The 14,548-nt window shown below is 40.3% G+C and overlaps 1 protein-coding gene across 1 annotated transcript; it reads left to right on the top strand.

Moving 5' to 3' along the window:
• Positions 1-10,187: 10,187 nt before the first annotated feature.
• Positions 10,188-13,162, top strand: LOC121604703 (proteasome maturation protein-like). Its single transcript, XM_041934278.1, is given in 5 exon segments — positions 10,188-10,213; positions 11,655-11,733; positions 12,498-12,599; positions 12,889-12,982; positions 13,082-13,162. Coding segments are annotated over 5 exon segments (369 nt in total). The 3' UTR covers positions 13,150-13,162.
• Positions 13,163-14,548: the final 1,386 nt, after the last annotated feature.

The following is a 14,548-nucleotide window of genomic DNA, read 5'->3' as shown; positions in this document are numbered from 1 at the left end:
AAGAACGGGTGGTGGCCCAACACCGATAACTGTCTGGAAAAGCAAGAACATCGTGGTCTGATAACTATCTCCTGACGAATATTTAATTCTCTGCGCAGTATCGCTGCACCTTCATCCACGGGATCATGATCAAAAGACGTTAACATGCCATGTTAACGAAAAAAGTCACCACCTACTGTGCCTAATGGACTTCCCACTGACTGATATTTTTAATGATTTTTTTTTTAATAACAGACAGCAGAACTATGCCAAAACTCGTCTGCCGACTGAATGAATGAATGAGGAAATGAAATACGGTGTGTGGTTGAAAGAGGGCGGAGACACAGAGAAACTCGAGGTTCCTTGAGTAAAACCTGGTCCCGACCAGGTTAGGTTCATAGAGTCAGTTACTGCGGTAACTGACCCAGAGTTTAACTTACCTCTGTCTGTGAAACAGGCTTGAGTTACCCCTCTTTCTCTGGTTTGACTTACCTTCCTATGTGAAACAGAAAACTCAGAGTTTCCCTCATTTCAGGGTTAACATACGAGTTTTCAGTAAACCTGCTCTGGAAACGGACCTCTGTAGATGCTGTGTATGGAGTAATCAGTGCTGTGTCTGTTGGGGGAAGCATGCTGGGGCCAAACATCACCTCAGATGTGTCTGATAATGCATCTGCATCAGCCTCTTTCAGATCTGGTGACAGCATGACAGTGGTTTGAGTAACTTGCTCATCTTCTTCATATGTGTCTTAAGAAAAAATCTGGTAGATGGACAGAATAACAGGAATATCCCACATTATTACATTTCCATTTCGCAGAAAGTATTTGCTTGCTGCTCTTAGGCGGCAACTATAGTGCAAACCTCAGTCTAAGCAGGTGGTGGATATGATGTTGGGCTTTAATTTATCTTTAAAATCTTCTCACTTGGAAACACTTTGTATCTGTGCTGCTTTAAATACAATGCAAATTTAATTAAAGCGCAATTTCTGCATTTAATCATGATTGCAACTACTTTATTTCCTGATATGTTTTTGCACGTGTCTAAATATACATCAAAAAGCATCGTACCGTTTCTTTTCATTTTTCAGACTTCATATTGTATGTATTAGACAATAGGGTTACTTGTCTTTACTGTCATTTCTAACAAAACACATCAACTAACCTGCATGACATCAATAAAATTTGACTTGTTATAAACATGTATTAATCAATACTAATCAATTAATCAATATTAATAATAATAAACGTTATCCTATAGAATTAGCTAAAATCTTTATCAACTATACTCAAATTGAATTGGTTCCTAGGAGTTATTATAGATAGCGGTCTTAAATGGTCTGATCATATCGACCTTGTCTGCATTTTTGCAGACCTCAAGAGATCTGCAAAAATGCTTGGTATATTGAGGCAGGTTTGTCCATTAATACACTCCTCACCTTATACTATAGCTTTTTGTTCCCATTTAATAATTATTGTAACATTGTCTGGGCAGCAACCTATCCTACATACCTGAATAAATTAAGTGTCATACATGTCAGGAAGGTGGGATTTAAGGGGACTCTTAAGGAATCTATGGGAGCTATGGGTAGAACCCAGATGCAGACTCGTGGGGGCGCTTTGTTCAAAATAATTAAATTTATTAATCACAATGAAGAAATTACAACTACGGGAACTATGATTAACACACACACACTCTACGGACAAGGGCTAAACATACAACAAAGGCAACACAGGGAAACAATGAAAATCGGCTATATCTAGCGAAACAAAACAACAAAACTAGATCACAGAAATAACAACTAAACAAACACTAACGGGGAACAATTCACAGACAATCTAAGGGAAAAACACAGACATGAACTGAGGCACAGACATGGACAAAGAGGACGCAACGAAACACTCTATGAAACTATGGCTTTGGCTATGGGAAGGGAAATGCAGACATCTAGGTGACACAAACAACACAAAAGATGGAGGAACACTTACATAAAACAGGGCATGGACATGAACAAAGACAGGAACAAGACAAGAAACTTACAGGAACTGTGGCAAACAAAAAACAAAGACAAACCAAGGAGACATACACATGAAACACAACACCGACTTGAACTAGGATAACACAAGAAACACTTACGTGAAACACGACTCGGACATGACAAAGAAATCACAACGACAAATACTCACTATGGGGGCTATGGCTATGACTAAGACTAAGGCTGTGGCTGTGGCTGAGGGCAAGGTGACAAGACGAAAAGCTAGCGCAGACAGCGACCCAGCAAAGACAGGGGCGAAGACACAGACTTAAATACATAAGGAGAGATCACTAATGACACACAACATGGCCTGGATGAGAAAAAAGACAGCACATGGACAAACACTTACTAAATGAATGGGGCAACGGCAAAAATCAACAAGAGAAAACTAAACAAAAAACCGGCGTGCATGGCACGGGTCATGAAAATACAGAAGAAATATCTCAGATATATATCCCATTCAAATGGATATGCACCCTCGGCACCCCTTGCCCCTTAAATGTAAAGTACTCCCTATTGACAAGGTAAATGTTTATCAAACATGTGTACTCATGCATAAGTTTATATATAGAAAACAAGATCTTCCAGATACCTTTCAGAATTTGTTCATCACCACCTCACATGTACACACATATCTAACTAGACACAGCAACAACAGTCTACTCTTACCCCATACATGCACTTCAAGACACCAATCAAACATTACTTTTAGAGGTCCTAAGCTCTGGAGTGAATTAAGCTCACCACCAAGATCGATGTCCTCCCATTCTGCTTTCAAAAAGCATTTGATCCGCCTGATCCCTGTACTCATCCTTCGCTAACAGATTTTATCAATCCTCCCGACTGTGGGTGGCTTGCTCTTGCTGCGTCCTTCCTGAATTTAACATGTATTTGTTGTTGTTTCGTTTGTATTGTTTTTGTTTGTTTTGAGGCTTCGTTCCCACCTTGCACAGTTTTTGTACTTGTGCTAAAAAATAAACTAAACTAATTACTCCTCTCCTCTCTACTTCTCTCCACTTCTGTCAACTTCTCCACAACTGTCCTCTCTGTCCTCCATGCCACTCCTCTTCTGTCCTCTCCACTCCTCCCCACTCCACTCCTCTCCTCTCCTCTCTGCTATGGTCCTTTGCTCACTTCATCACTCCTCTCCTCACCTCCCGTCTCCTCTCTTCTCCTCACCTCTCGTCTCCTCTCTTCATCAGTTCTCTCCTTTCCACTGTTCTTCTCTCCTCTCTTCTCCACTTCTGTCAGCTTCTCAACAACTCTCCACTCCACCATACACATTTTCAATCTACAATCCCCAAATGGCAAGTCACTGTGACACATAACATGTAGTGTTTTACATCTATGGCATAGATCCACGGTCCACTCTGATGTCCATCAGACCATAGATGACACACTTTATAGGACAGCTCCTTCATTTCATCATTCAGCAGAAATGCAGAAGAAATGTAAAAACAAAATACACAAATAAACAAGTATGGGAAAATAAACTGGATTTTTCGCCAATATTTTTATTATATACTCTTGAAATATCATATGCATAGCCTTCTGTAGTTGATTTTATGTTGTATCTGTTTATCTATTGTTGATTTTTTGTATATTTTTATTGTCTATAGTATTGTATTTGTTCTACTTGTTCTGTTTTCTACCTCTCTGTTTTATTCTGCAGTTGGAACAAGTAAATTTCTCCGGCATGGGATTGATGAAGTCTTATCTTATCTTAATGTCATATTGATTTATTTATTGAGTCATTTCTGTGTTTCATTTTGGCAGCCACTTCTTCAAATCTTTGTATTGTTTGTAATGTGCATATACATACATAGCTGTTTTTCTATTCTTTATTCTTATTTGTCTTTTATGATGTGGTGTTTTTTCAATTCATTATTTTTTCATTTTAGCAAAATGGTCAAAAGGCTAGTCAAGGTTGGTGGTGAGGGAGGGGAGAGAAGAAACGTAGAGGTTCTGTAACTCACTGTAGCAATCAATTGAAATCTCACCGCCATCGGACCAATCGAGAAGACTGATGCTACCTGTGAATCTTTATAGCAAACAGACAGCGGGAGAACATCCACTATCAGCAACAACAGTTATCATGTGGCTTGTGTAAAGTGTAAGAGTTGTGTTGCATTAAAAAAAAACACTTGACATAGTTTTGTACTTCCATAAAGTGTAAAGGAATAGTGAGAGTCAAAGCAGCAGAGGCCCAGATGTCCTGACTTTTAGTCCTCAATATGAGTCAGACTCAAAAAAAAACCCATCCTACATTTCCCATGATGCAACACAGTAGTATCTTTCCTTAATACCCTCTTCCCTGTCTTTCAAATGCCATGCCTCCAATGCGTAACATAAGATTTTGTTCTATCAGTGCCCAAGTCCAATATAACCCTGGTGACATCACTATGACATTATTAGGGTTATTTTCTCACCCTTGACGAACCTCCTCTATGAGGAGTACACACACACAAACAAAACGCTTTTATGATTTTATTTAGGGTGAAAAGTGGTCCTGATTGATGTCCTGAATTTCAGTCTGTTGTCAGCATTGTTCACATCTGCTCTTCAACCACAAGATGGCAGTATTAATCCACACTGAGACGCTCGCATGGGGCTCCAGTTCATCACTAACCCAGGTTCTGATCCAACACACTAGTTAGCCAGGTCCTGTGTTGCTAATCAGCACTGTGTGTTAATGAATACAGTGTACAGACTTCTACTGAGTAATTAGATATAGTTCAGAGCTTGTGGGCGAGGTGTGAAAAAAAGAGGAGTCAACTGAGGTGATTCCTCTGAATGACTCATATGTTGTTGTTTCTTTCATAAATGCATGAAGACACTCAGCGTTGAACTTACAGCCACGGGATATGTATGGGGAACATGCACCATAAATATTGTCACCGGCTGTGGAAGCTCTGTGAGGGACAGAAAGAGACTGAATCAACTGGTCAGGAGATCAGGTTCTGTCCTGGACTGCCGTCTGGACACCACTGAGGATGTAGGTGAGAGGAGGATGTGAGCCAAGCTGACATCTATCGTTGACAAACAGCTATGTATGTATCGGGGGGGGGGAGGGGCTCAGCAGCTCCTTCAGCAACAGACTGCTGCATCCACCCTGTAGGAAGGAGCGCTACCACAGGTCCTTCATACCAGCAGCTGTCAGAGTGTTCAGCTCCAGCGTTGCTTAATGTAGCACTGGGTCCATATTCACACTGTTTTCAACTAATGTGTGATTCATGTTTACTTCAGCCTGCAATCACATACACCAAATATCTTGTGCAATATTACTTTTTCATTCTCTTTAAGTACTCAACCAGTGCATATACACTTTTTTTTCTACTGTGACACATATATATTTATTACTGTGTAACAGAGTAAACACTGGGCTAAACTGGTCTGTACCCACCATGAGCAGTTTCAATCCATGTGCAATTCCTGTTAAAACTGTGAAATTCTCATTGAACTTTTGGCACTATATTTTTTACAGCAATGTATTTTATAGTTTCTTTTGTGGCAATATATATTTTTCTCTATATTTCTTGTAGTTCTTGTATAAAATGTATATATATATATATATATATATATATATAGTCAACTCTTATTTTGTATTTTTCTATTCTGTTGTTATTCCTGCTGCTATTGCCTGCTGCCTGTAACTCTCAGATTTCCCTGGCTGGGGATGAATATGTCATGACCCGTGCCATGCACGCCGGTTTTGTTTAGTTTTCTCATATTGATCTCTGCCGTTGCCTTATTCAGTTTGTAAGTGTTCATTGTAGTGTTTTCTTAGTTCTTGTTCGTTTCTCTGTTCAAGTCTGTGTTATCCCTAATGTCTTCATAGTCATGCCATGTTTTATGTAAGAGTTTTTGTATTGTCTTAGTCTCAACCCTTGCCCTGTCTTGTTTGTATATTGGTTAAGTTTCCCATTGTGTCTTGTCTTTGCCTGGTTTTGGTTACTTCCTGTTTTATTTTGAAGGTTCATGCTATGTGTCTTTGTGTTGCTTTACTTCCTGTGTTTTCCCTCCTGTGTGATTGTCTGATGTGTTTCACCTGTGTCTCATTAGTGTTCCTCCCTAGTGTATTTAAGTCCGTGTCTTCCCCTTTGCCCTTGTCGGGTCGTCGTTAGCTTTACCTTGTCTTGTCCCCTTGCCGTCTACCACAGCCACAGTCCTTGACCAAGCCTTAGCCCCCATAGTGAATGTTTGTCTCGGTTCATGTAAGTGTGTCTTGTTGCGTTGCCTTTGTTCATGTCCGTGTTTCTGTTCAGGTCAGAGTTGTTCCTTTGTTCGTCTGTCTGTAATTTGCCACGGTTCTAGTTAGTTTATCGTCTTGTTCTTGTCTTAGTTCATGTTCATGTTGTGTTATATGTAGTCTTCCCCGTCCTTAGTATTGTCTGCTGTTCCCTAGCTGTTTTTGAGTTGTTCATGCCATAGTTCTGTCGTGCGTGTTATTTGTTTGTAAGTTCATAACTTACTTTCTGTTTTCCTTTTCAAGTTCATAGCTTTGCCAAATAGTTTTCCTCGTTTAAGAGTGATTTTCTGTTTGATTACATTTGTTATTTAGATTCTGGTTCCTCCGTTTTCAGGAGTGTATTTTGAGTTGCTAGTTTTCATCTAGTTCTTTCAGTTGGTCAGTTCTGTTTCATAGCCCTTGTGTTTCCCTCCTTCTGGAGTGTTTTTGGTTTTCTAGTTTTGTAGCCGTAGTGTTTCAGTTTCGCCATGTTTCTTACCTTGTCATAGTCGTGCCATGTTCTATGTTAATTCCAGTTGCTAGTCTCTGTGTTTAAAGTTGTCTTGTTCTTAGTTAGTTCTTGTGCTGTCCCTGTTTCATCCATGCCTCGTTGTGTTTAGTGAGTTTGTTAATTATAGTTTCCTTAGTTGTGGATTTTCATTGTCTCAAATGTATTAATTTGAATCTAGCGTATCCCTTGGTTTGTCTGTGTTCATGTCCTGATTGAGTTTTCCTTTTATTGTATTGTCCATAGTCTTGCCTTGCTGCGTGTTAGCGAGTTTCTTGTGTTGCCTTAGTCTTGTCCACAGCTCCACTGTGTCGTGTGTACATGTGTGTTCGTTCCGGTGTTGGGTGTTAGTCTATGTTCCCCTTAGTGTCTGCACCTGGGTTCTACCCATAGTTCCCCTTATAGATTCCCCTAAGTCCCCACTTCCTGACAGAATAAAGTCTTATCTTCTCTTATCCTTGTGTGTTTTCATGTATATCATGCAGGGATGTTGACAGAGTTTCATTTTAACCAGGTCTCTGATTCTGACCACCTGACTGTAGTCACTTACTTGATGCAGGAAGTAGTTAACCCCACTCCTTGTTTTAAAATTTTAATGCAAGTGGTTGCCTGCTGGTGATTTCAGGATTCACTGTGTGCACCCTCGACTAAATGTAAGGGCTGTGATCCCAGGGCGTCCCAGTGTTGACAGTCATGCACGACTGCTCTGAGTTATGTTATGGAGACATTGAGTTTGTTCCAAAGGCTAAAATAAAGCTTGCTTTGGTGTGTTTTGCTGACAAATTTCCCACACACGCTATTAGTCTTGATTGACTCTGGGCTGAGCCAATTACAGCCGAGGGCCAAAGGTAAGAAGAGCGAAGGTACGAGGCGAGACCATAGACATATAAATGTAGATGCCTCATCAAGCGGGTTGGCGCGTTGCTGTATTACATCAGCGTGTCCGTCATATTGAATAAGGCAGACCTGCCTGTAAACTTGTGCAAGGAAATGGACCGAACTTTATAAGGTGCCTTTTTACAAAGTTATTTAAGTTAATGCGTTTTATCTACTCATTCACACGCACTAATGTATTTGGGAGACATATATGCATCAAAAACATGTAACTTTCAACGTGATGATTAGAAATGTTTACTCCTTTTATGTTTAGGCTACAGATAAGCACCAAACCAACGTATGTATTTTTCTGATGATTTTATTAGATTTACTGATACCAATGTAGGTAACACTGTTATTGTGATGATGCATATTAAAATATTTATTTTAAACATCTGTGTTTATAATAACCAGATGTGACAGGTGGGTTTTCTGAAGAAAGAGCACAAACATTTACATTTAACTATACATACATACATCCATATGGGGGGGGGGGGGGGGGGTAATGATGATGTTCAGGGTAATGATGAACATATATGCATACATATATCTGAACAAAATATAACTACTCTCTGAACAACTTAAAATTTTACTAAACAGTAAAATGGGTTCTTTTTGAAATGCTAATTCCAAAATAAAAAGAGTGGACAGAAGCCAGCTAAAGGGAGGCAGCCTACCTAAGGATGTGTTCCAGGAGTGCAACGACTTACCCACCACGCATGCTCACTGCAATTGGCAATCACTGCAAATGGTGCACCTCTGCAGACTGTGTCCCGGTGAACTTTAACACTACAAACCGTGAGGGGAACCCCTCTAACGTGCCTAGCCTCCACTATAAGCTGACTAACCCCACCGAAAAAAGGAAAAAACATTCAGGAAAACAATTAAAAATGCACCAGTTGGTCCAGGTCAACATGTATGCATGTATGAATGTGCAGGAAAAACAGATCAGTAATGAAGGCAAACACTAAAGCCAAGGTAAAACAGCAGCTGACAAGGGCCTATAATTTAAGATGGTTGCATTAATAGTAAAAAAAACATGTAACTGCCACTTCAATTATTTCCTACTTATAGTTAACATTACATGCTTTAATAAAAAAACGGTGCACAGGCTAACCCAGCTTTACAATGAGCACCACAACATTGGAGGTGAACTATGAGAGCGAGAATTCAGGTTTGCTGGAATCACATCAAATGCACCTCATGTATGGCAGTTTATAAGATAGCTTCATTTGCTAACAGGTGCAGACACCAATATGAGCAGGCGGAAGAGGGAGAGGAGAACTCAGAGTCAGAAAGGAGCCAAAATGAAACTCAGGAAGAGACAAAGAGGGAGCCAGGAGGCCGCAGCTGCCTTAAATGTCCTCTGAGGTTGGCCTGAGCACAAGGGTGTGTTTAAGAACCAACAACCTCATGAGCAGAAATAAACACTGGTTTTCCCATCACATGAACATACTGTGTCAGATATTTCATGACCAAAGAAAAGTCATAGCCACAAGGAAATCACGACCTGTACAGACACAGGTCCTCATCTCCAAACTACCAACATCTTCAGGAAATCAAAGGAGACATTCTCCACATCTGTGGGTTTTTGTTCAAGCAAATATTTGTTTTGGTGAAACAAAACTTTTAAAAAATTTCATCCAGTTCTCATATTTTGCTGAGTGGAAAGTTCAACGCTGAATTTCTTTTCATCTTTATCTAAATATGATGGAATATAGATCAGTGAAATAATGACTGTGAGCCTGCTTTTGTTACTCATTCTAATGAGTTTGTCTAATGGAAGTAACAAACCTGTTTCAGTAGAAACACTCTGAGGCCACTGCAAATACTGTGAGACTTTATGTTCAGTGACCAAAACTGCAAACCCTCTGTGACAATGAACGTGACAACACAGAAAATATGAGTCTTCATATTTAACTTAAAAACATGACAGCTGTGATGAGGCTGGACGCGTCCTGGGGACGGCTTCTATGTTCCAGATGTTTTTATTGGATAAACCTGGATTCTGTGAGAACAGCAAAGACCTGGAAGCTCAATTACAGTTAGATGCTGACTGATCTCGTCGCCACGCAGCACGATTGAAATGATTCATGTCGTGCTGCGGCTGTGGCACGTGCGTAAAATTGCGCGCGGCAAACGGCGGCGCAGATGTGGAAGCTGCTGCTGTGTGATGTTAACAAGTGTTTCATAAAGTGAAGGGACAGAAAAGTATATATAAACAGGTGTGAGCAACAGACAGAACATCAGCACTGGCGGTTCTGCAAAAATACAGATTCTATTTATTGACATGAGCGACCTTATTGATAAAAGTTATTCACTGACCTTTTTCTGTGTCACTCGCTTAAAAACAACAAACTTTAGTGGATATTGTCATTTGTAATAAATCCGAAATTGTAGCATAAAGAAAACGAGAGCACCTTCAACATGAACGGGGTTTGTGACTGTATGGTGTCCCTAAAAGTCTCAGAGTTGACGGACCGAAGATCCAGACTGAGTGAAAATACAAAATCCTCAGTCAACATTTTGGAATAAATGTGCTTGAACTGTGTTCGATGACGAAATGGTGGAGAGTCTGCAGACTTGCAGGTTGCTATGTTTTGTCTCCAGGGGCAACATTTCTGGATGATCATCATTTATCATCATTTCAAGAAAAGAGGTGCAATTAATCACATGGATTAATGAGGAGTCGAAGTGTGAGTTCAGGTCAAAGCTTGAGTGTTTGCAGACATATTCATGTGTTCATATATTCAGAAAAGCAAAAAAATGACTGAAATGCACAGAAAATCATTCAAATGACTGATAAAAATTTCATCTTTGCTCAATAAAAGAATCAAAGCCACTCATTTCTATGAGCTCCGAGCTCAGATCGATCCCATACTGGGAATTTGAACCATCAGTACTGTGAAGTCCTTGAACTCAGCAGTAATTTCATATGTTATATGGTGATATGCTGCTTTGCAGAAATCTAGTTGGAAATGTTTTTGTGAACATGCAACACTCAAACACAATGAAGTGACATGATGAGGGCCTGAAGGTGGCCCCCACCTGACTTAGAGGCCCTGTCCTGAAGAGGGCCTGTGTGTCAACATGTGGTTTTAACACCTTCTTGTTTGGAACAGGGTGGAGCTATAGACAGTGCAGACCGTTCAGACCTCCACATGTGAACCGATGTTCTGTTCAAACTCACTGTTCTGATGTGAGGGGAAAAGAGGGAGAGAACGAGAGGAAGAAGAGGAGAGATACAGACTTAATGTCTCTGGTGAAGGGTTATTTGTTTTGCTGTTGTTCAACAATTCAGAGCCAATTTGTCAGAATTTGTGCAGTTTGTGCGATTCTTTAGTTGGAAGCCCAAGAACAAGCCAAAGACATCTTCAGATCACAGATGTAGATTTTGTTTAGGTCACAGGTAAAATAAGGCAGCGCTGGGCTCAGAGTGACAGAGCTCTCGCAGGATCTCAGTCAGAAGGAGCACCGATTTCCAGGTGGGGTTCACATCTTCTTGGGCTGGGACTGCCCTGTACAGAGGTTGGATTGCATGCGACCGAGTCTAGCACCCCTGGTAAACATTTGAGCCAACTATTTGACATTTACTATGCATTAATAGAGCCACAACGTGTAGCCATAGTCAAGTGCAGAGGACATCAAAAAGAAGATGGCAGAATAGCAAAAGGAAATCAGCAGCAGATATGAAAAGGCTTTGTTTCAAAAGTTGAGTCAGTGTTTATTTTTTTAGAAACTGAAGTGGATTTCTTTGAATTGCTTTTTCTTCTCTTTCAAAATCCTCCATAAGCTTTCACCCTCCTTGGCTGAGGGACGGTGGGGCACAGCCGAGGTTTTTGACTTACCTGAGGGAGGTTTCAAAAAAGTACGTTTTTATTTGATGAGTTCCTAAACCTCAACTGAGATACAGAATACTATTTCTTATCATGAAATGAAAATAGGGTCAGGTCAGACACATCATGGGCACAGATATGGAGACAGGTGACGCTGATTTTCACCTCCTTTCTTTTCCTCTTTTGCCACACAGCTTTTCCAGTGTAAAGAATGAGCTCCTTCCAAACCACCAAAAAATCTGAGTAATCTTAATTGTAGGAGAGAAATAAATGGCCCAAATGTTGGAGCTCCTACACTGTTCACTTAGACTCGACCTTTTCTTTGAACTGTGTGGGTGTGCAGGGATTTTGCCTGATGGCACGTCCCCTGACCCAATATAGAGATTTGCCCATTTTCAACCTGTGCAGAGGTTTAATAACTAATGTTTGCCGTACATCTGTGAGTGAATATGAGCTATTTGGAAAAAAAAAAAACACACTGTGGATCTTTTTAAAAGCAGATGTTTTGACATGTCAGTGTAGGAAAAGCACACGTGGAGCTCACAACACTAACAATGGTTCACTTCCATTTAGGTGTCATAGGAAGCCACACAAGTTAGCCCGGTGAACTTAACGTAATTATGCAGCCATAAGTAATGACCCCGGTGTCTTTCCCACTGTGTTATGCCAAAATGTCTGACAAACACATCTTCATGATTGTAATGTTGCGTGACCTGTTTTTGTCTTTTGTTATTTGTCAGGGTTCAGTGTAATAAAGCCATTTATATTAGGGAAATGAAAATAGAAAATATTCTCTTTATTTACATTTTTACAATAAAGAAAATTACCTTTGCATTCATGTTGACTTAGAGTGTCTTTACTGCTAACTCCCCAACAGATAGACCTGTTTTATTTGTCTGGAGCACATCAGTAGCCCAGACCCCACTTAACCCAATTAAATCAGAGTGGACAACAAAATATCAAGTGAAAGTTTGATGACAGAAATAATTTTTGTCACTGTGATACTGAACAGTTTTGTATGTTTGTGTGGTGTGCAGTTCCAGCTGAATGAGGACAAGATGAATTTCTCTACACTCAGGAACATCCAGGGTCTTCATGCTCCACTCAAATTGCAGATGGAGTACAGGGCAGCTAGACAGGTAACTGCATTTCTTTCTAATCCAAATGCTGAGCCCTAATGACCATTTTCCTTTCACTTCTCTCCTTTTTTACTCCGTTTAAAGTTTATTATTCATTTTTAAGTCATTTTCACCTCATTGTTTAACATCCTGCTATCACATACATGCAATGTCTTGTACAATATTCCATTCTTTTATTTTCTTTAAGTCCTTAAGACCTGTGCATATATATTTTTATTCTGCTGCGACACATGTATATTTATCTACTGTGCAGTACAGCAAACACTGTATGTGTTCCTCCTCCTTCCAGATCCAGCGTCTGCCGTTCTTACAGAGTTCAAACCTGGCTCTGGATACGCTGCAAGGCAGCGACGAGGCCATCGGCTTTGAGGACATCCTGAACGGTGAGAACCGCATCCCCTCGCCTTGACAAAGTTGTTCACACAACTGTCTGAATGTGATATCTAACCACCACTCTGCGTCTGTGTCCTGTTACCATGCAGATCCAGCTCAGAGCGAAATGATGGGCGAGCCACACATGGTGGTGGAATACAAACTGGGCCTGTTGTGAAAGAAGATGCGCGCGCGCGGGCACACACACACACACACACACACACACACACACACAAAACACAAGTACACACACAGATTCATTCAGCATTCAGTACTGCTTTTGTTCTTGAATTTCTAATAAACTTCATAACCTTCCTCATGATGTGGGCTCATTTGACAAATTATTTAACTGTTGTACTTAAACTTGTGCTCATATCGTCATGTTGTGGCATCAAAGGCATATAGATGCCAGATTTGGTGATGAATATGTTCAAACGTTTTCTGGTAACAGCTATCAAAATAATATCACTATGTGGCATTATGGCACAAATGATTGATCAGGTGTGTAATGTCTTTGTACAGCTACTCATGCCACTGATGCTGCCTTATAACACTGCAGCACTGTAGCAATTGTGTTATACTTTACCAAGTTTATAGTACCGTATTTTCCGCACTATAAGGCGCACCTAAAAGCCTTTAATTTTCTCAAAAACCGACAGTGCGCCTTATAATCCGATGCGCCTTTTATATGGATCAATGTTGGTTAATTATGGCTATCGTAGTCAGGGGGCGTGGCCGAAGTAACAGCGGTATTCCACTCTCTGCGTGCCGTCATCCTTTTACTGGCGCGTGCAGTCAGCTGTCAACCTGAATAATAAAATGACTATTTCACTGAACAATGAAAAAATATGAATATATGCTCAATAATAGGCAATTAAAATATTAATCAGACATGGTTAATGTGATTTCTGCTCCTGAACCTCAGCGCACAGCGTCTGCACATCAGCGCACAGTGTCTGCACATCCGCGCTGTAATAGGGCAACCCCCCCCCCCCCCCCCATGCCATATGTTGTTAAATGACTTATTAACAACTGATTGATAATTTTGAAATATTGAGGCAGTTGATTGAGTGTCCAGCTGAGATGTATCAGCGCATGCGCAGACAACTTGGAGCGTTGCTACGGCATGGTTGCTAGGTTTTGTGTACACGCGCGTCTTTTAAAACAACTCTAATTTGAAGGTAAATAAAACTTCCAACGGTCAGAGAAACAGCGATTTCATCGAGAAGACGACTTAAAATTGATAATTTATTCATCGGCAATTTCACTGAAGACTTGCAGAAGCACTTTCTTCCTGAAAGATGTAAGATTTCTACACGTGTACATGTGTTTTCCAATATTAAACCGTAAATTCTCCGATGTAGGCCTGTTGCTAATATTAGCAGTTTCAGTCGGCTATATATGAGTCCATTTTGACGGACATTTGACAGTTTTGAGCAAGTTTGAGTTACAGGTGCTTCTGTGAGTTGTTTTATATCACCCTCCTCTATTCATATAAAACAATATTACATTTATTACTCTTTAAACTGTCAGACGAGCGTCGGTGAATCTGCTAATAAAACATTGCTAACATTTTG

The sequence above is a fragment of the Chelmon rostratus genome, chromosome 3 (assembly GCF_017976325.1).
Source record: "Chelmon rostratus isolate fCheRos1 chromosome 3, fCheRos1.pri, whole genome shotgun sequence".
Lineage (NCBI taxonomy): Eukaryota > Metazoa > Chordata > Actinopteri > Chaetodontiformes > Chaetodontidae > Chelmon > Chelmon rostratus.
This window is presented reverse-complemented; position numbering and strand designations above follow the sequence as displayed.